The following is a 21,396-nucleotide window of genomic DNA, read 5'->3' as shown; positions in this document are numbered from 1 at the left end:
ACTCCCGGCTCTGCCACTTGTCAGCTGTGTGACTGTGGGCAAGTCACTTCACTTCTCTGTGCCTCAGTTCCCTCATCTGTAAAATGGGGATTAACTGGGAGCCTCATGTGGGACAACCTGATGACCCTGTATCTCCCCAGCGCTGAGAACAGTGTTCTGCACATAGTAAGCGCTTAACAAATAACACCATTATTATGATTAAGGGCATAGGACATTATCAGGAATTAGGGTAGGCCTGGAACCTGCGTTGCCATAGTAACAGACCCAGACGTGGGGGGCGGACTACGTCATTCCGTACGCGACGCTGCCCGCGTCTCCCGCTTCTTGGGGGGGAGCCGGCGCTAGGGGGCGGAGCGAGGCGCGCCCCCCCCCCCCCGCTCGCGCTCCTCACGCTTTCACACCTGCCGCCCCCTCCCGCGCCCCCTCAGGCTGGAGCGCTTCTGCGCCTGCGCGGCGGGAGGGAGGGCGAGGGAGGCGCGCGGCGCTTGCGCGGTGTGGGCCGCCGTCTCAGCAGCCGGTCCTGACGCCGCCGTCGCCACAACGGTTGCCGCCGGCGGGGGGGTGTGTGTGTGTATATTTGTGTGTGCAGAGGTGTGTGTGCAGGAGTTGGAGCCGCTGCCGACATGGGGGTGAGTCCAGGGGCTCCCCTCATCCCCCCGCTCCCCTCCCCCATTGTTCCCTGCCGCCCCCCACGTGACCCCGACCCCCTCCCAGGGACCCTCCCCACGTGACCTCCCCTTGTTGCCCCCCTGCCCCCTCCCTCGAAGCCCCCCCATCTTTTGCATCTTTTCATTCAGTTGAGTGTCCCACCCCCTGGTTTACCACCCCCCCAAAAACCCTCATGTGCCCCCTCCCTCACTGGAAGCCCCCACAGGATCCCTCAACTCCAACGAACCATCCCCCTGCCTCCGCTCTCTTCCTCTGCAGGCCCACCGCCCCCTTTTCCCAAAATAATGATGGTGTTTGTTAAGCGCTTCCTATGTGCCAAGCACTGTGCTAAGCGCAGGGGGCATACGAGGTGATCAGGTTGTCCCTCCTGGGGCTCTGGGCAAGTCACTAAACTTCTCTGTGCCTCAGGTACCTCATCTGTAAAATGGGGATTAACTCTGAGCCTCAAGTGGGACAACCTGATGACCCTGTATCTCCCCCAGCGCTTAGAACAGTGCTCTGCACATAGTAAGCGCTTAACAAATACCAACATTGTTATTCATCCCCATTTGACAGACGAGGTCACTGAGGCCCAGAGAAGTGACTTGCCCAAAGTCACCCAGCTGACAGGTGGTGGAGCTGGGATTCGAACCCATGACCTCTGACTCCCAAGCCCTGGTTCTTGGCACGGAGCCACGCTGCTTCTCTAAATGACCCCAAGGTCCCTTCCCCGTCTGCATCGCAGCTCATGTTGGGGGGGTTTCCCAACCAACTCTTTCCAAACCTCCCCCCAACAGGCTTCCAAGCTGGGACCACCCCTTCTCTTTTCTCCATCCTTCCTTGGAAGGGGGTGGTCTGCAGGGGACCAAGTTGCCCTTTTCATCTGGAGCCTGAAAGCTAAGCTAAGGAAAAAGCTAAGCTTTTTCCTCCTTTTTGGGCATATTTATTGAGCGCTTACTATGTGCAGAGCACTGGACTAATGGAGCTAAGCTTTCTCCACCCTTTCATTCATTCAGTCGTATTTATTGAGTGCCCACTATGTGCAGAGCACTGGACTAATGTGGGAGCTAAGCTTTTTCCTCCTTTTCATTCATTCAGTCATATTTATTGAGTGCCTACTATGTGCAGAACACTGGACTAATGTGGGAGCTAAATTTTTTCCTCCTTTTCATTCATTCAGTCGTATTTATTGAGCGCTTACTATGTGCAGAGTTAGGAGGGGAAGTGGAGGCCCCGCCGACTTTAAAGGGGTGGGGATAAAGCCGGGCCAGTCCCCCCTTTTGATTCTGCCCTGTCGCATTTTTTGGAGGGGAACCAGAACTTTACATTCCCTGCCTTTTTGCTTCTGGGACTAGGCAAGATGCGAAACTTTCTGAGTTCTCTCAGTGGAGCGAGACCCTGCCCAACTGCAATGGAAAAAAAGCAAGCCTAGTTCTTCGAAAGTTGATCATTTCCCCAGAAATGTGGTAGGATGTTGGGTTGCCGTCTAAATACTTCATTCAGTAGTATTTATTGAGCGCTTACTATGTGCAGAGCACTGGACTAATGTGGGAGCTAAGCTTTTTCCTCCTTTTCATTCATTCAGGCATATTTATTGAGCGCCTACTATGTGCAGAGCATTGGATCATGTGGGAGCTAAGCTTTTTCCTCCTTTTAATTCGTTCAGTCGTGTTTATTGAGCGCTTACTATGTGTAGAGCACTGGACTAATGTGGGACCTAAGCTTTTTCCTCCTTTTCATTCATTCAGTCGTATTTATTGAGCGCTTACTGTGTGCAGAGTATTTATTGAAAATAGAGCTTGTCGTTCTTTCCACTGGATGTTGTTTGTCCCTCCACTAACACCATTTTTCTGGGAACATTTAGAGGCACAATAATGTCAAACCCACTCTCCCCACCTTCATAACCTTATATATTAAAAGCATGTCTCCTCCCAGAGGTCTGCCCTGACTGATCCCTTATTTACTCTTCTCCCACTCCCTTCTGCAGCTTTTGGACTTTCATTCATTTATTCAATCGTACTTATTGGGCGCTTACTGTGTGCAGAGCACTGTACTAAGCGCTTGGAATGTACAATTCGGCAACAGATAGAGACAATCCCTGCCCAACAACGGGCTCACAGTCTAAAAGACTTGGATTTGCACTCTATTCAACCCTTCCTCGGCCTTAAGGCACTTATGTACATATCCATAATTTATACTATTGTTTGTCTCCCCCTCTAGAGTGTAAGCTCGTTGTGGGCAGGGAATATGTCTGTTATGTTGTTAAAATGTACTCTCCCAAGCGGTTAGTACAGTGCTCTGCATATATTAAGCACTCAGTAAATACAATTAATTGATTGGTTTCCTGTAAATGACCTAAACTAATATCAAGCACTGTAGCTAATAAGGTGCTGGAACACCACAGAGAAAAAGCCATTCCCCACTGGTTGAAACAGGCATCAAAGCTAATTTAATGCCTTTGGCCATTTCCTTTAAGTCACCCCTTAGTGCTGGAAGTAGCATTTTTACTATAACACTCTGGGTGATGCTTTCCTATTTGAAAATTTTTATTCGTGGTATTTGTGAAGTACTCCCTGTGTGCTAGGCAATGTTTGAGTGACGCTTTCCTTTTTGAGAACTTTGTTAATGGTATTTGTGAAGTGTTTATGATTTACCAAACTCTATACTAAACACTGGGGTAGATACAAGTAGGTTGGACACAGGTCCTGTCCTACATAGGGCTCACAGTCTAAGTTGGAAGGAGGAGGATTTAGTCTCCATTTTGAGATGAGGTAATATGAAGTCCTGAGAAGTGAAGTGACTTGTCCATTCATTCATTCATTCAGTCTTATTTATTGAGTGCTTACTGGGTGCAAAGCACTGTACTCTTGGAAAGTACAATTCGGCAACAGGTAGGGAGAATTATAGGTATATACACATCATTAAAAAATATGTACAAATATTCACAAGTGCTGTGGGGAGGAGGATGGAGCAGAGGGAGGGAGTCGGGGTGATGGGGAGGGGAGGAGGAGCAGAGGAAAAGGGGGCTCAGTCTGGGAAGGCCTCGTGAAGGAGGTGAACTCTCAGTAGGGCTTTGAAGGGGTGAAGAGAGTTAGTTTGGTAGATGTGAGGAGGGAGGACATTCCAGGCCAGTGGTAGGATGTGGGCCAGGGGTTGACGGCCGGACAGGGGAGAGTGAGGCACAGTAAGGAAGTTAGCAGTAGAGGAGCGCAGTGTGTCCAAGGTCACAGCAACAAAGTGGCAGGGTAGGATTAGAACCCAGGTCCTTGGACTCCCAAGCCCGTGTTCTTTCCACTAGGCCACACTGCTTCTCAACTTTATAATAATAATGTTGGTATTTGTTAAGCGCTATGTGCAGAGCACTGTTCTGAGCGCTGCGGTAGATACAGGGTAATCAGGTTGTCCCATGTGAGGCTCATAGTCACAGATGAGGTAATTGAGGCACCGAGAAGTTAAATGACTTGCCCAAAGTCACGCAGCTGACAGGTGGCAGAGCTGGGATTAGAACCCATGAACTCTGACTCCTAAGCCTTTGTTCTTTCCACTAAGCCACACTGCTTCTCTACTTCACACATTTATAGTAATGTGTGTCTCCCTATCTAGACTGTGAGCTTGTTGTGGGCAGGAGTGTGTCTGTTGTTATATCGTGTTCTCCCAAGTGCTTAGTACAGTGCTTTGCATTCATTCAATAGTATTTATTGCACGCTTACTATGTGCAGAGCACTGTACTAAGCGCTTGGAATGAACAAGTCGGCAACAGATAGAGACAGTCCCTGCCGTTTGACAGGCTTACAGTCTAATGGGGGAGATAGACAAGAACAATGGCAATAAATAGAGTCAAGGGGAAGAACATCTCGTAAAAACACACAGTAAGTGCTCAATAAATATGAAATGAATGAGTGCAGCACTTACTATGTAACAGGCACTGTAACAAGCATTGGAGTAGATAAAAGCTAATCAGGTTGGATCCAGTCTCTATCCTATATGGAGCTCACAGTCTTAATCTCCATTTTCAGATGAGGTAATTGAGGCACAGAAAAGTGAAGTAACTTGCTCAACACCCCCCCCCCCCCCCGCAGTCAAGCGGCAGAGCTGAGATTAGAACCCAGGCCTGTGCTTTATCCATATGGCCACTCCAACCCAGTCCCTGTCCCACAAGGGACTCACAGGCTAAGGGAGAAAGACAACAGGCCTTTAATTTCCATTCTTCAGATGAAGAATCCAAGACATAGAGAAAAGCAGGCATGTAGCATTTGCAGGTCTCTGTACCCAGACGCTCATTGTTGCACATCTTCAATTCCCTTACCTTGGTTGGGAGCAGTTCTTTCTGAAAAAGCCTTTTAATAATTCCTTGGGTTTTAGGAGTGCCTGTCTAAAAACCTGAAAAATTTCCATATGTGTTATTTTCTCCCTTTATTTTCCTAAAATCTCTGTGAGGTAGGAAGCAGCCTTATCATTATGCCCATTTTACAGACTTTTGTATTCTTTCAAGAGCATAGTACAGTGCTGTGCACATAGAAAGCACTCACTAAATGCCGTTGATTGATGGATTGTTTTTCCCTGATATTGGCATTCTGGCCCGTGAGGTCCACATTTTTTTTCTACTGGTATTTAAGTGCTTACTATGTATCAAACACTGTTCTCTCTGGGGAAAGTACAAATTAATTAGATTATTAATAATTATTATTATGGTATTTAAGTGCTTACCATGTGCCAAGCAGTGTTCTAAGCACTGGGATAGATGCAAGGTAATCAGGTTGTCCCATGTGGGGCTCACAGTCTTAATCCCCATTTTACAGTTAAGGTAACTGAGGTTCAGAGAACTTAAGTGACTTGCCCAAAGTCACACAGCTGATAAGTGGCGAATCCGGGATTAGAACCCACGACCTCTGACTCCCAAGTCCGTGCTCTTTCCACTAAACCACCCTGCTTCCCTGGATTAGACACAGTCCCTGTGTAGATTAGAGACAGTCCCTGTTCCGTATGGGGTTCACAGTCATGGGAAGAACAGATATCCCTATGTTATAGTTAAGGAGGTAAGTTCAGAGAAGTTAAGTGACCTGCCCAAGGTCACACAGCAAGCATGTTGAAGAGCCGGGATTAGAACCTAGGTCCTTGTGGCCTCCCGGGCCCATTCTCTTTCCATTAGGCCACGCTGCTCCTTGTTGCTGCTAATCCTCTTGACAGGAGATCTGACTTTAATGTTTTTTTCCCCAATAATAGTAATTGATGTATTGGTTAAACCATTCCTTTGTCCAAACACCATTCTGAATGTTGGGGTAGATACAGTATAAGCAGATAGGACATGGTCCCTGACTCACTTAGGGCTCATGGTCTAAGGAGGAGGGAGAACAGGTCTGTTCCACACCAAATCATGCTATTTTGATTGTGGGTTGGAAGTCTGAATGAGAATTCAAGTTTTGCAGAGTTCTAGTGTGTACGTTTTCTCTCTCCGGTTTGTTGAATATTTCCTTTTAAATAAATAATCTTGCACAGACCGTATGCCTCTTTACATTTCCCTAGTCTGATTTCTATGCTGGTGAGAAGAAAAGAAATTGGGTTTGGGTGATATGTATTTCATCCCAGCCCCCTTGCTGGTGTCAGAATCTTTCTACCTCGAAAATAAGAGGTGCAAGTCTATTTTATCCTAAAAAACGACTCTGCCTTTGAGCAGCCCAGCTTCTGCCTTTATGCTTCAAGTGCCCCCTCCCCACCAATTACCGGCAACCACTTGGCTTCAGGCTATGAAACTTAATCTTCGACGAGATTGATAATGGGAACCAGGTTTACAGCCTTGGAGTGAACTTGTGTCTTCTCTCACTGGGCTCTTTTCACTTCTTGCTGGATGAGTCTTCAAGATTTTGTTTCCCTGCCCTCTGTGGCATTTCCTTTGGCTGGTCGGGTGTAGGAGCAATTTTGAAGCAGTTGGATATCCTTTTTCCTGATGTTTTAAGAGCTCCTTACTTACTTGGGGCCAATAAGTCGATAGTATTTGAATGCTTACCAAATGCTTGGTAAGCTCCTTATGGGCAGGGAAGGTGTCTGCTAAATCTGTTGCATTGTACTCTCCCAAGTGCTTAGTAAGGTGCTCAGCACATAGTAAGCACTCAATAAATACCATTGATTGATAAGAACAGTACAATGCAATAAAATTGGTAGGCATGATCCCTGCCCTCAACAGACTTAGTCTTGAGCCCCATGTGGGACAGGGACTGTGTTTAACCTGATGATCTCATATCTCCCCCAACGCTTAGTACAGTATTTGGCACATAGTAAGCTCTTAGCAGATACCATCATTGGATCCATGTCAGGTTTTAGGCCTGGAGAACTTCCTCCAGGAAAGGGGTCCATAAATCTTCCATTGGTTATTAGCAGAGAGATGGCTAGGGATGCTCAATGCTCTTGGAAATCTGGATATAGAATATAGCATGTATCTAGAAACCTGTGTTGTGTTTTTTTTAATGGTATTTGTTAAGTGCTTACTATATGCCAGGCACTGTACTAAGCCCTGGGGTAGATACAGGATACAAGTAGAAGTTACGGTGCTCTGCATGTAGTATGCGCTCAATAAATACTATTGAATGAAGTTAATCAGGTTGGACACAGTCCATGTCCCATTTGGAGCTCAGTCTTAATCCTCATTTTTCAGAAGAGGGAACTGAGATCTAGAGACTTGCCCAAGGTCACACAGCAGTTGAGGAGTGGAGTCAGGTTCAAAACCCAGGTCCTCCGACTCCCAGGTTCATGCTCTTTGCACTAGATCACACTGCTTCTCTAAAGAAGTTTTAGAGTTTAGAATTTATTCTCCAGGTTTGTGCACAGTAAAGAGCCTCAACTGTGTCGGGCCCCATTGTTACTTCAGGAACAGTGGCACCCGATATTCCTCCTCCTGGGAGCTGAGGGATGGGTAGCGTGACTGGATGCCTTCTGGGTCAGCTCCACTCCAACTTCAACCTCACCCACTGTGGAGTCTGAGCCGTTTTCAGGGGAAAACAAAGAAATGGACACACCTGATTGAAAGAAGGGGCAAGTGGTCCCGGGCCTGGGGCAGGATGGAGAATTTATTCGTAGACGCTCATCCTGCAAGACAGTTTTGATAGCCAGTAGAAGTGGTAACAAATCCAATGGCCAGCTTCAGAATAGCCCGTCCAGGGCTAAGATGGAGCTTGTCTTCAGAACCGAGAGGGGACGAAATTTTCCTACCTTTCGGCCAGATGTAAAAAAGTGGTGGGGAAACGGAGCCGTCGAGCCTTTCAAATCACCAGGGGCAGCTTCTCTTAATATAGACGGACAGAACGAACACAGGCTGATAATGAAAATCAAGTGAAATGCAAAATTTATTTTGCCTGGGGTATCGCAGTCAGGACCGACAAGTGTGTTGGCCTCGGTTGCTCATGCGGGGCCGTTCACAGCAGGGAAACTTGGCATTCTCTCAAGTATCCTCTCCACTCTGGGGGTTGGCAACTGTGAACCCGGGGAAAGTTTACCCCCTGCCGACGACTGGCTCACTAAGAGAGAATCCCCACCCAGTGTTTAAAGTTGACCCCTGTAGGTGACATCAGAAATAATTTTCCATTGGATTCCCACAAGCCAAGGAAGAATGAGGCCTTGCTCCCATTTGCACTCCCTGCAGTTGGCAGGACTCCTGCCCCACTTCCTTCCCCTCGTGTAGACGGATCATTCTTCCTGGCCTCATGTCAGAGCCGCCACTGTCCCGGCTTGAACTCTTAGGTGTGCTTTGCAGCCCGATGACGGTGTCGACGATGTTGCTGGGGCCATGCTCCGTGCTGGGCTTGGCCACCTCGCCTCGGCTTCGGGAGGAAGGTGGGCCGGTAGATCCGCTCCAGCCTAAGAAGCCTCGAGCCTCACAGGGTTCTCGGCTTTTAGCCTTCGCCTGTAGGCACAAGCAGGTCAGGCAACCTTTGGGAAGCCCGGCTGTGGCCTGCAAGATGCTCCAGTGAGGCCTCCATAAGGCCGATTTCTGGTCGCCAATGCCATCAGGCATTAGGGGGATGCTTCCAACGGGGGTGTGCTTATGCAGAAGGGTTAGGGGCCTCCAATTGAGTAGCTCCGGTCCTACATAATTTCCAGAAGATCATCTGGCCTCTGAGAATTCTAGTTCCGAAACCCAGAAGGGCAAGATACCCTAGCTCACTGTCGTAGCTCGGTCCAATTACTGATGGGGAGAAAGGGGATGGGGGGCGGTTATTGGGGTGGACAGAATGAATCCCTGGTTCCCGGGGGCTGGTGGGAGGTGTCACTGCCATTTTTGGGCTCACAGGCTGTAGATATGGACTCCCATGGCACTATCTCACCGGCCTCCCCTGGGTGCCCCTGTCACCTGATCATCAGAACGCGTACCTAGAACTGTGGGTCCAAAGGAGAGGTGGTGCTTTCACCCTGGAAATGGGTGTAGCCAAAAGGTGGTGTGCCAGCAATGGTGGCTTGTCATGTCATCCAGGTGCCCACAGCAGAAGTTACCACCCCAGGGCCTTCCAGCTCTAATTCATCAAATGACCATAGTGGCCTATGGCTGTCTGGGATCTATTGTTCCCCGGGGGCAGCGGGTAATGAAAACAAGGGCAGCCATTCAGTTCTACGCAACCCCTCAGGCTCTAGTCTGGTTTTTGGTATAACATCCATGTGTCTGTGTCTCTCTCTCCCCCACCCCCTCACGTGTTGCAGAGAAAGTCAAGCAAAGCCAAGGAGAAGAAGCAGAAGCGGTTGGAGGAACGGGCAGCTATGGATGCTGTCTGTGCCAAAGTGGAGGCTGCCAACAAGGTGAGTCTTTCCCCTTTTCTAGCCATGCCATCCCACTCTGGCCAGGGCTGGCAGAAAACTGGGCTAGAGGGCAGATTTCATGTTGAGTCTTTAATGCAATTGATTTTGGCTCCCCCAAGTGGCCTGAAAAATGGTCCTGCTTTCTAAAGTCACCTCTCTCCAAACTGTTGGGATGGTGAAAGATGCTAAGATGCTGTGGGGAAATCAAAGCTTTTCTCTGGTAGTAAGATGGCCAGGAAGTACTTTCTGATCAGAGCTTATCATCAACAGTCAATCTAGTTCTAAAACTGTCCCTCTGCCATACTGCAGTGCAGTTTGGAAACCGGGGAAGGTGTTTGGTTAGGCTCTTTTCTTTCCAGTCAGAAAGATCCCCTCCAAAAGGGCCTGGCATATCAACCAGTGAGTGGAATTTATTAAGCGCTTACTGCGTGCCGAGCAGTTGGGGGAGTACCGTATAACTGAGTTGGTAGACACGTTCCCTGCCCACGAGAAGCTTACAGTTTAGAGGGGGGAATGACTGTTGTCTTTATTGCTGTTGTTGAGTGCTCATTGATCACCCAGCAGTGTGTCAGCCTGGGAGTTGGGACATTGAAGGAAGGACACTGGCTGGAGCCGGCCCATTTATTTCAGCTCCAAGCACTTGGTGCAGTAACACACGGCTTCATTCTGAGCCCAGTGAGCCTTCTGGGCTTCCCCAACAGCCCTGTCCAGGTTATTGTGGCCTTCGCAGTCTTCCCTCTAGATTGTAAGCTCATTATGGGCAGGGAACCTGTCCACTAATTCTGTTGTATTGTCCTCTCCCAGTTGCTTAGTACAGTGCTCTGCACGTAGTTATAATAATAATGGTTTTTGTTAAGTGCTTACTATGTGTCAAACACTGTTCTAAGCTCTGGGATAGACAGGATCATCAGGTTGGACGTAGTTCATGTCCCACATGAGACTCACATTCTTAATGCCCATTTTACAGATGAAGTACCTGACTGAGAAATGAAGTAAGTTGCCCAGGGTCATACAGCAGGCAAGTGGCGGGGCCAGGATTAGAACCCGGGTCCTTCTGATTCCCAGGCCAGTGCTCTAGCCTCTGGGCCATGCTAAGTTCCATTGTTTGGTTGACTGATCCACAGAGTTGAACAGAAGTTCTTGTGGAGGAAATCATTTCCGCAAGGGGGTGAGGGGAAAGCTTCCCACGCTTCACTCCTTCGCCAGTTTTAGAACCCATCCGGGCTGGAATGCCAGTGCTAACTCCAGGAATATTGGCCTTACTCCCCAGTCAGGTGCAGCTTCTAGGCTGGGGATAAGGCTGCCTATATGAGATGCACTGAGCATGTGAAATTGCCTGGATGTTCTGCTGGAGTTTGCCATCTCAGCCGGTGCACGATGGTTTTTATGCACATGGGATGGCGATTACTGATAAACCATCATTGCATTTAAAGTCATTTTCCTTCTCACACGGTACATTCTGCCCCTTCTATCGTGCTCGTCAGTAGCTACGGTCTCCATTGGCCTAGACCCACAAAGGGGAGACCCAAAATTGGAAGGGGCGTAGCCCTCTCCAACTGTTGCTGGTACAGTGCTTTGCACACCGTTAGAGGTCAATAAACAGAATTAAATTGAATGTCCAGGCCCATGAGGTGCTGTGCCAAGTTAGCCCACGATCTCCCACGTGTATATATATATATATATATATATATATATATATATATATATATATATATGTATTTCAGTGAAGACCCCACCAGTGGATGGTCCAGTGGATGTGAGCCCCTCACTCAATAATGGTCTACAGCCAGATGAGAGCACAGCAGAATCTGCTGCTCCACAGAGGATGCCCCCATGCCCTAACCAAACATTTCACAGTACATTCTGGGGACTGCAGGAGACTGCGGATGGCTCATCACAAACCATCACCATTACTGAAAAACAACTCAAGCTTGGTGGGAGATTCTGTGGGTGCAAAGTGTTATTGTGTTTGGGACTGGGGGTTCCCCAATGGCCTTCTCAGGCACACACACAATCCTGGGCCTTCATCCACCCCCAACTATCTCTACTCCTCTCCCCCGCTGTTTCCTTATTTTCCAGAAATTGTCGACAGCTAATCAGGAGGTGGAGTTTCCACCCGCATTTTCCCCTGCTACCTTCTGGGTCAGGAGTATGCTGGGAATTTTTAGGTTCTTTTTGGATTTGGTCAGACTGGATCCTTTCTAATCTGTCCAGGGAAAGGACAAGCGGTGATGTGTAAGTGAAGAAGAGTAAGAAGTCTTACTCGTTCACTGTGTTCCAGCCCCTAAGTAAAGTTCCCCTTTATTCTTCATTTTCAAGGGTGCACCACCCCCTTCCTCCCTGTTTTTCTCAAAACCTCCCACACTTTGAAATCAAGGGAAAATGTGAAAGATACCCCTTGATGAATCCTGTTGATGACGTGAATTGAAATCTCCCAGTGTTAGACTAGAGTTAGTAGAGGGCAAAAACCTGTTAAGTGAGGGCTGTAAACTTACCAAGGCCCATACTCTCTCTGCTTTGTCAAGTGACCTGTCTCTCTCTCTCTCTGTCTCCCTCTGTTTACAGCTCGGCGATCCCTTAGAGGCCTTCCCAGTGTTCAAAAAATACGATCGAAATGGGTGAGTTACAGAGCTCTTCTTTCTCCAGCTGAGTTGAACTGGTCCTATTTGGCTTTCGTCAGCTGGCACCCCTCTCCCCATTATTGTTGTCCTTCTCATTCGCTGGGAAAAATCAGCAGCTGTGGCAAGTTCTCAAATCTCCTGTCAGCAGTTGTCTGATTAACTTTTGGCATCTCAACGTGAATGTCTGCAGCCTTGAAGAAGGCTTTTGAATGCCTTAACAGGCCTCAGATATTCTCTAGTATTTAATCCACAAAACATATGCCAGAATATAGAGGGTATAAAACCGGTCTAGGCTCAGCGGATTCCAGGAGCCTTCCCATGGAACAGTCCCACATCCCCATTCCAGACAGATCATATATGCCCTATTATAGTTAACCTAAGAGTCCCAAGCCAGAAACATTCCAGGGGGTCATTCTAATAGAGAAAGTGAGAGCGCTGTAACTGGAAGTAAAAGTTTATAATATTGCCTGATCAGTACTTATTAAGGAAAGAGAGGCCTTCAGTAAATCCTATAGAAAAAGAACTCAGAATTTACCATAAGGGTAGAACTAGTGGATAGAGCATGGGCCAGGGAGTCAGAAGGACCTAGGTTCTAATCCCTGATCTGCCACTTGTCTGCTGTGTGACCTTGGGCAAATCACTTCACTTCTCTGTGCCTCAGTTCCCGCATCTGTAAAATGGGGATTAAAACTGTGAACCCCATGTGGGACACGGACTGTGTTCAACCTAATTAGCTTCTATCCGCCCCAGTGCTTAGTACAGTGCCTGACACGTAGCACTGAATAAATACCATTAAAAAAAAAAAAAAAAACCCAGAAAACTGAGGGATCCGAAGGCTCTTCTGAAGTTGCTTGTCTGTAATAATCAGGTGGCATCTGTCTGAGCTACATTCCAACAGGTCCTCAACCTCTGAGGCTTAGAGCTGCGTCTCCTCATGGAATAGTGAAATGGGAGAGTCTTCTCCTTCAAGGAGCGTGGAGTTTGTTTCAGGGCCCGATTTCAAACTTCAAGCCAACACTTCACAACTGCTAGTGAAGTTCCACACCCCACCCGTTAACCTGCTTCAACGCTACATTTTCCAGGTTCGGACAACGTCCTAGAAATTGTAGAGAAGATAAAATTAAACATGGCCCACAGTCCAAATTCAGGACTGGAAATTCAGGAGGAGAAACAGCTCCGATGAAAGGAGAGGGACCTCTACAGGAAGGCAGGTGCCAAATTGGCATCACAAAAACATACATTGTGGAAAAGCCAGGTGCATTTGAGTTCCCTCTGGCCAACTTTTGGGGTCTGCCATGGCTCGGGGTGGGCTCGGCAGAAGTGTATCCTGTAGAGGCTTTGAAAGAAGAGTGAAGGGACTTATTGGAGTGGGCATTGACAGGTTGTATGGGACATTGGGGTTTACAGGAAGAATGCCTGTGGGAGGGAGTCAGAGAGAAGAACACAGTGGGTGGGTAATAGGAGCAGCAGAGAAGAACAGGAGGGGAACCCAGCTTTGCTTTTAAGGCAAGAGCAAAAAAGTCCATGAAATTCAGTATTGATCTAGAGGAAGGAGGCAGTTCCAGTATGGATCTTGTGCTCTTGCCTTAAAAGCAGGAGGGAAGAGCATGGTGAGGTTGGAGCAGCAAGCAGGAGAATAACCATATTTTAGCGAGGGAGCCTGGGACAGAAACCCCTTCTAAAATGCCCTAAGCTCTGCCCAGGGAAACATAAAGATCCCAGACAGTGTATGACCCTCTGGCTCCCTTTTGAGCTGGCCTGGGTTTTTGTCTCTGAGTCAGACAAGAGATGGTGCTTTGGGCCCTGATGACCAGGTCCTCTGCCAGGTCCGTTTCAGGTGTGAGGCTTCCCACAGATGTTCATGTTTTCCCTCTTGACAGGTTAAATATCACCATTGAGTGTAAGCGAGTCTCCGGGTTGGAGCAGACTACAGTGGACTGGGCTTTTGAACTCACCAAAACCAATATGCAAACCTTGTAAGTGTCACCCGAAGGAGCTGTCAGCGATTTTTCAGAGGGTGCCAGGGAGGGTCAGGGTTGCCAGGTGTGTTTGGTTGGAGGCAGCCTGGCCTAGTGGAAAGAGCAGAGGATGGGGATCAAGGGATTTAGGGGATCAAGTCCCAGCTCAGCCACTGGCATGTCTGGGGCAGGTCCTTTAACCTCTCTGGCCTCCTCATCTGTAAAATGGGGGTGAGGTAGACTGGGAGCCCCCTGTGGAAAAGGGATGGTGTCCGGTCTGGTAACCGTATATCTACCCTACCTCTTGGCACATAGTAAGCACCTAACAAAGTCTATAATTATGTTTTATGTAGATTGTAATGGTAGAAAAGAGAGTAGGAAAGAAGGGAAGAAGCAGAGGGAAAAGGAGTACCGATGGGGAAGTATCAGGACAAGTATTGTTGGGTGTCCAAAGGGTGCCTGGGCTCTTGGGGGCTTTTTTTTTTTAATGGTTTTTGTTAAGCGTTTACTATGTGCTGGGCACTGTGCTAAGCACTGGGGTAGGTGCAAACTAATCAGTTTGGTCACAGTCCATGTCCCACATGGGGCTCACAGTCTTAATCCCCATTTTACAGATGAGGTTGCAGAGGAAGTGACTTGCTCGAAGTCACACAACAGACAGCAGAGCTGGGACCAGAACCTAGATCCTTCTGACTCCCAGGCCTGTGCTCTAACCACTAGGCACGCTTGCTTAGTAGTGAAGGGAATTCCTGCCCTCAGTGTGTGTGAGTGATTGAGTGGTAGGATTGGCCATTGTTTATATTAGCCAGTTAGTGAGAGGTAGATAGCATTAACAAGGAAAAGCATGCTGGAGGAAATGAGGCCGTGAACCGAGATTGAAGAGGGGTGGGGATTGGTATGTCAAACAAGCATGCCAGGGGATCTTGGGAAGGGGTGGAAGGGCTGGGACAAGGAGAATCCAGTCTCAGGCAGCGAGAAAGCAAGCTGAGCTGTAGCGGGTTGCAGGGATGGCTGGGGAGGAGAAAACATATGGTCAGCCTGTGATGAGCTTGGAGAGTAAGTCAGAAGTCTGTCCAGACTATAGAGTGGCAAGCTTCAGAAGAGCCTGAGAGACAGTAAGCTCCCTGTGTGCAGGGAATGTGTCTGTTATATTGTTCTGTCCTACTCCCCCAAGTGCTTGGGTCAGTCCTCTGCACACAGTAAGTGCTCATTAAATACAACTGACTGAGAGACAGTGACAGGGTAAATGCAGCAAGCAGGGAAACTGGTCCTGTCAGAAGAAAGAAACACAAGCTCTTTGTATGGGAAGATTTAGCAGAAGCCATATCTGAGTGACTACTTTGATCGAGTGTTGTGCCAGGTGTTGAGGACAGTTCTGAAAGGAGGGTCATCGCCAGTTACCTGAAAGGGAGTCCCCTCCTTCTCTGCAAGGATTGTAGTTGGGACTGTACTTCAGAGAATTTGACCAGCTTGGCTCCAAGAAGTTCTCAAGTTTCAGATTTGGGCTCGGAGCCCGGGTGTGCTGTATTGCGAGGGTGATGAATCCTGGAACTTCCCATGTTTGACCACCTCCCCCCCACCTCCTTCTCTCCCTCTCTCTCATTCCCTAATGTTAGAAGAGGAGGGTTGCTAAATGGCGAGTTCCACCAATAGGAACTGAAATGTTCAACAGAAATATACTCACGAGATTATCGGGGGAAATGTAAGTGTGGGGACAGCAGGGCCTGAGACCAAAGCTTCAGCCGGAAGCGGGGTTTTCTCCTTCCAAGGAGACTTGGTTTGGCAAGGAGAAGATGGAGGCCTCCCTTCCTTAAAGGCCGGCCGGACTAGTCGTTCCCTGCTGCAGCACAGCTTTGCATGGGTTTGGGGTGACGAATGTTAGGAGTGGGAGCAGACCCCTCTGAGCATCGACAGCAGCAGGGATGATTGTGGAGGAGCCCAGGCTTAAGGAGGCAGGACTCCCCGCTTCCTCCCTGGGGGAGTCCCTGGCCGAACCGGGCTCAAATGAAGCCTCCGAGTCCTGACATTCCCCCCGGGTGCCAGGACCCACCCCCGCCCAAATCTGCCCTCCTTTCCCTTTCTCCTTCCCCAGGTATGAGCAAAGCGAGTGGGGATGGAAGGACAGAGAAAAGCGGGAGGAGATGACAGACGACCGGGCCTGGTACCTTGTTGCTTGGGAGGAGTGCTCCGTCCCTGTCGCCTTCTCTCACTTTCGGTTTGATGTGGAGTGCGGGGATGAAGTCCTGTACTGGTATGCGCTTACCCGTGGACGGAGACACTCCCCGATCCTTTGCTCCCCACCACTTCCTCAACCCGACGGGCCGCCGTGCAGCGAGGGAGGGAGGGAGGGGCAGGGGTTTCTCACATCGCTTAGCACCAGGGGCCCAGGAGCCATCTTATCATCACTCTGCACCCCCCACCCCTGGAGGACATGAAGCTGTGGGGTAGGGGCTGTCAGTGGATGAGCCCAGCCGTAATATATTGTCTGTGTTGGTCCATCTGGGAGTCTGCCCTGTGTGCATGGGTTCCGTGGATGTCTCCTGCCTTCCTCGTGGCGAGCCCTCGGTTAAAGCCCTTCTTTCTTAAAACGTAGCCTCTCCCTTTCTCCCTCTCGCTCTTCCCCTTCTCCTTGTCGTCTAGCTATGAGGTGCAGTTGGAAAGCAAGGTGCGGCGGAAAGGTCTGGGGAAATTCCTCATCCAGATCCTCCAGCTCATGGCCAACAGGTAAAGTCTCCCTGGAAGGAAGGAAGGAAGTTTGGGAGCCAGGCAGACCTCACCTCCATCCCGCTTTCTAAGGAGCAGTCACTGCCACCCAGGGCTCCTTGCAAACCTGCCCTCAAGGAGGCTGGAGTTCCAAGAAGCCCACCACAAGCTCCCCAAGGCACTCTGCCATGCTAGATCATAAACTGCTTGTAGGCAGGAATCCTGTCTCCTAAGTGCTTCGTAGAGAAGCAGCTTGGCTCAGTGGAAAGAGCCCAGGCTTGGGAGTCAGAGGTCATGGGTTCTAATCCCGGCTCCGCCACTTATCAACTGTGTGACTTTGGGCAAGTCACCTAACTCCTCTGTGCCTCGGTGACCTCATCTGTAAATAATAATAATGATTTGGTATTTGTTAAGCGCTTACTATGTGTCAAGCACTGTTCTAAGCGCTAGGTAGATACAAGGTAATTAGGTTGTCCCACGTGGGGCTCACAGTCTTAATCCCCAGTTTCCAGATGAGGTAACTGAGACCCAGAGAAGTTATGTGACTTGCCCAAAGTCACACAGCTGATAAGTGGCAGAGTCGGAATTAGAACCCATGACCTCTGACTCCCAAGCCCGTGCTCTTTCCACTGAGCCACGCTGCTTCTCATAAAATGTAAAATGGGGATTGAGACTGTGAGCCCCATGTGGGACAACCTGGTTACCTTGAATCCCCCCCAGTGCTTAGAACAGTGCTTGGCACATAGTAAGCGCTTAACAAATACCATCGTTATTACAATGCTCTGCCCGTGATAAGTGCTTGGTGAATTCTCTCAACTTATTAACTGACTCCCCCAGCCAACAAGGAGCTGCTCCCCGTCTTTCCTAGCAGTAGGACTAGTTTCGCCGCGGCATGGGATAGAAGACACATCTGGTCTGACTCGTGCTTTCGTCTCTGGCCTTTTCCCTCCCCAGCACACAGATGAAGAAAGTCATGCTAACAGTATTCAAACACAATCACGGAGCGTACCAGTTCTTCAGAGAAGCGTTACAGTAAGAGGCGGGGCCCCCGGTTGCAGAGTGTGTGCATGTTTGTGTGAGCAGGGACCACCCTCCAGGGTTTGCCCCCTTGATCCCTTGGGGCTGCGGCCAGGGTGACGGGCAGAGGATCCAGCCCTCTACAGGTGGAGCCCCCAGGGTTGGGGGGCGGGGGAGCCGATCGGGCCGCCCTTCTACCTGCTCCCCCCGACCCTTTGCCAAATTTTGTGTCTTTGCAACCCTCCCCCGGATGAGTGTGGTGGGGCAATGAAGGGAGCCAGAGCAGCCCTCCTTAGCCCACCCCCCTCGCCTCCTCCCACAGGTTTGAAATTGACGACAGCTCCCCCAGCATGTCAGGCTGCTGCGGTGACGATTGCTCCTATGAAATCCTGAGCCGGAGGACGAAATTCGGGGACAGCCAGCACTCCCATCCCGGTGGGCACTGTGGCGGCTGCTGCCACTGAGGCTTCCCGCCCCAGCCCGAGCCGCTTTTTCCCGGCGCCCATCCCCTTTCGTCTCGCCTCTCGCCATTCTACCGACCAGCCACCTCTGCCTCTCAGGTTCCCCCAGGGCCCTGCAGGTGCCAGACTGCACCCCAGAAGCACAGAGTCGTGCCCCTCCCCACCGGGCGAGGGACACGCTGAGCTCCTCTCCCCTCCCCGCAGACTTGAAGGAGGGGAGCAGTACCCGGAGTGAGCGCTCAGGGGACAGAACCGTGTGGCACAAAACGGGGGAGTCCCCTTCCACTTCTCCAAGCTCCCCCAGGTAGGGGGGAGCCCTTGGGATCGAGCCAGCCTGTCGGACAGGTGTGTTTCCTGCTGCGTCTTTGGGAGGGGGCTTTTCCCCTCCCCCACCTGCCTGGAGCTTCCCCTCCTGCTCCCCGCAAAGAACAGGACTGTCCCATTCTCTTCCTCGGCACACACACTTCAAGCTGGACCTACTGGCCTCTTTGCGGTTTGCTCCCCCTGTTGAAGATGGGGTGTGGGGGCTCTTCACGGCGCTCAAGGGGGAGCACCCTGGGGGTCCGATGGCAACAGAGACACTGGAGCAGTCCCTGCCGGTGGTGATTGAGTCTTTCCTTTTCACGGCCCACAGCTCCCTTCCGGGGGCGATGTGGTGAAAGATCTTTAATGCAGGGATCAGGAGAAATAAGGAAGATGATTTGTGGAAAATTTTTTTAACATTTTTTAATGGAACACTTTTTTTTTTTTTTTACTTCTCTGCAGTTAAATGAAATCATCCCCTAGTGTCTGTGAAGGCCTGTGGGTCAATCACTTGATGCAGAAGTTTTCTGCGGCCTCCCCGCACATACACACACAAGTGTACACTCTCCTGCCTGGGGTCTTCTCTCCCTGGTGCCCGACACAACCCAACTGAGGGATAGAAGCAGTCCAGCTTGTTTGGAAGAGTCATGGAGGCAGTCGGGCGGTCAAGGCACCTGCTGAGTTGGGACTTACGGTTCCTCCGATCCTAACTTCCTGGTGCTGGGACATCATGGAAGAAAACCAGAGGACATCTCTGTTCCCTTTTGTCTTCCCCGCCTGCCCCATTCCCCTGAAGACTTCTGGGAGAGACAACCATCAGGAGGTCCCCTGAAGAGTTCTTGCCCCCCGTTTGTGTATGGACTGTCATTTTGCCGCATCCTCCCCCGATAACTTGGTGCTGATATCTCTCCGAAGGTGGGAACTCCTTCCTTCCCACTCCCCTCGGAGAGCCCCTGGTGGCCTGCAGATCCACGCTGCCTATAGACTCTCACCTCGCCCCATCTTTTGCCTCAATGAGGCAGTAGTGCCACTATCCCAACGCCCCCTCGCTGCCCCTCGAGACGACGAGGTGCAGATCTTCTAGGCCATCCTCGATCCGACCAGTCCTGGGCCGGAGGCGGGAGCAACCGTCACCCGGAGACCAGCCCACCCGGAGGGCTCCTCTTCTCCGTGGCTGCATGTCAGCTGAGCAATAGTCAAGGGAAGGAGAAGTGGAGGGGAGGAGAGCCGGGTGGAGCCGTCTTGTTGGTTGGCGCTCCCTGTTGTCCCTTTCTGTCTCCTTCTCCCCCGACCAGGAGAGGAGATGAACCTTTTCCAGAAAAACAGAACTCGTGATGTGCCCACATCCCCCACTCCAAGGGTAATTCTGCACAATCCTTGATGAAAATGGTAATAGGGAAGGCCTGCCTGAGGCCATTCTTTCCCCCGCAGATAAGGGGAAAGAAAAACTGGCTAGGAGCAGTTGCAGCCACGGATGGGATCTTCCCTTGAGCAGCTTCATCCGTAGATGTCCCCTTTAAAACACACATACAGACACGTGAAGACACGTGTCTCTTCCCTGACACCAGCCCTTGATCTACTGTAAACCCAGCAACCCAGGGTTGTGCCTGAGAGGTTTTTCCTTCCCCTTGCTTTGATTCAATCTTTATCCCCCATTCCCATGAAAAAGATGAGATTTTAATTTTTTGTTTTGTCTCTGAAGCTTTTACACTGGATCTCTGTCCCCATTTCCCCCAGTCCCTGGGGTTTCCCAGAGAATCTGCCAAAGGGTGAATTTTCCTTGCGTTTAGAAGGAGTTTGCTGGAGCTGCTTCTGAGAAACTAGTCAGATAAATTACAGGAGAGAACGGAGCACTGGGGCATGATTTGAGGTGTACTCAGATCATGGATTTCCCATAGTGCTGCCATTCCCTCAGACCAAAAGACAACCCTACAGAAATCCCAAGTAATTTGAGTTGGTACATTTATCTGTGTGTCTCCCTGTTGCTTCTTCCCTCCCTCCTGTCTCTTGGGTCTGTTTCTGTTAAGCAGGCCCACAACCTGAAGGCTCATTTTTTTCAAGGGGTTCTTAGAATTCACCCCCTCTCCCCTTTTCCTTTCTACCCCTTCCCCTCTCTCTACCATCCCTCCTGTCACCCCTCTCCCCATCTTTCTCCCACCACCCTTTCCTCTGTCTCCTCATCCCTCTCTCCCTCAACCTCCCCTTCCCCTTCCTTTCTCCACCCTTTCCTCTCTGTCTCCCCATCTCTCCACCCCTTCCCTCTCTCATCCTCTTACTCTTCTCCCTCTCCACTCCTTTCCCCTGTCTCCCAATCCCTTCTCTCTCTTCCCCTTGCATCTCTCCCCTTCCACTCCTTTCCTCTGTTTCCCCATTCCCTTCTCTCTGTCTTTCCCTCTCCCTCTCTCTTCACCTTGCTCCTTTCCCCCTCCACTCCTTTCCTGTCTCCCCATTCCCTTCTTTCTGTCTCTCCCTCTCTTCCCCTTGCTCCTCTCCCCCTCCACTCCTTTCCAGTCTCCCCATTCCCTTCTTTCTGTCTCTCCCTCTCTTCCCCTTGCTCCTCTCCCCCTCCACTCTTCCTCTTTCTCCCTATTCCCCCTTCTCTTTCTCGTTCCCTCTCCCTCTCTCTTCCCCTTACTCCTCTCCCCCTCCACTCCTTTCCTCTGCCTCCCTGTTCCCCTCTCTCTCCCTCCCTCTCCTCCCTCTTCCCATCCCAGCCCCATTCTCCAGTTGGCTCAGGGCTTCTCCGAGACCTTCTCCTGGTGGGATGGGATAATTTTGGTTTCTTTCTGTCCTCTGTTTTTCCTTTCAATTTTTTTTTTTTTTCCACCCCATCCACCCAGGTCTAGTTTTGAGAGATGTAGCTGGCTGTTGTACTGTTATCACTTTTTTTTTTTTTGGTTTGTG

General features: G+C 50.1%; 1 protein-coding gene across 3 annotated transcripts; it reads left to right on the top strand.

Moving 5' to 3' along the window:
• Positions 1–471: 471 nt before the first annotated feature.
• On the top strand, positions 472–20,642 carry NAA40 (N-alpha-acetyltransferase 40, NatD catalytic subunit). Of its 3 annotated transcripts, XM_029061794.1 has the most exons (9): positions 472–629; positions 9,334–9,429; positions 11,995–12,047; positions 13,931–14,026; positions 16,101–16,259; positions 16,649–16,732; positions 17,666–17,743; positions 18,051–18,163; positions 18,955–20,642. In XM_029061794.1, exons 1-9 carry the CDS (start codon positions 624–626, stop codon positions 18,960–18,962), a joined length of 693 nt encoding a protein of 230 aa, XP_028917627.1. In that variant the 5' UTR covers positions 472–623; the 3' UTR covers positions 18,963–20,642. The 3 variants fall into 3 exon arrangements, with proteins under 3 accessions (XP_028917627.1, XP_028917626.1, XP_028917628.1); XM_029061793.2 differs by having other exon boundaries at positions 18,051–19,043; XM_029061795.2 differs by lacking the exon at positions 13,931–14,026 and having other exon boundaries at positions 18,051–19,043.
• The last annotated feature ends 754 nt before the right edge of the window (positions 20,643–21,396 follow it).

Source organism: Ornithorhynchus anatinus, chromosome 3 (assembly GCF_004115215.2).
Source record: "Ornithorhynchus anatinus isolate Pmale09 chromosome 3, mOrnAna1.pri.v4, whole genome shotgun sequence".
NCBI lineage: Eukaryota > Metazoa > Chordata > Mammalia > Monotremata > Ornithorhynchidae > Ornithorhynchus > Ornithorhynchus anatinus.
Note: the sequence above shows the minus strand (reverse complement) of the source record. Positions and strands in the feature narration are given on the sequence as shown.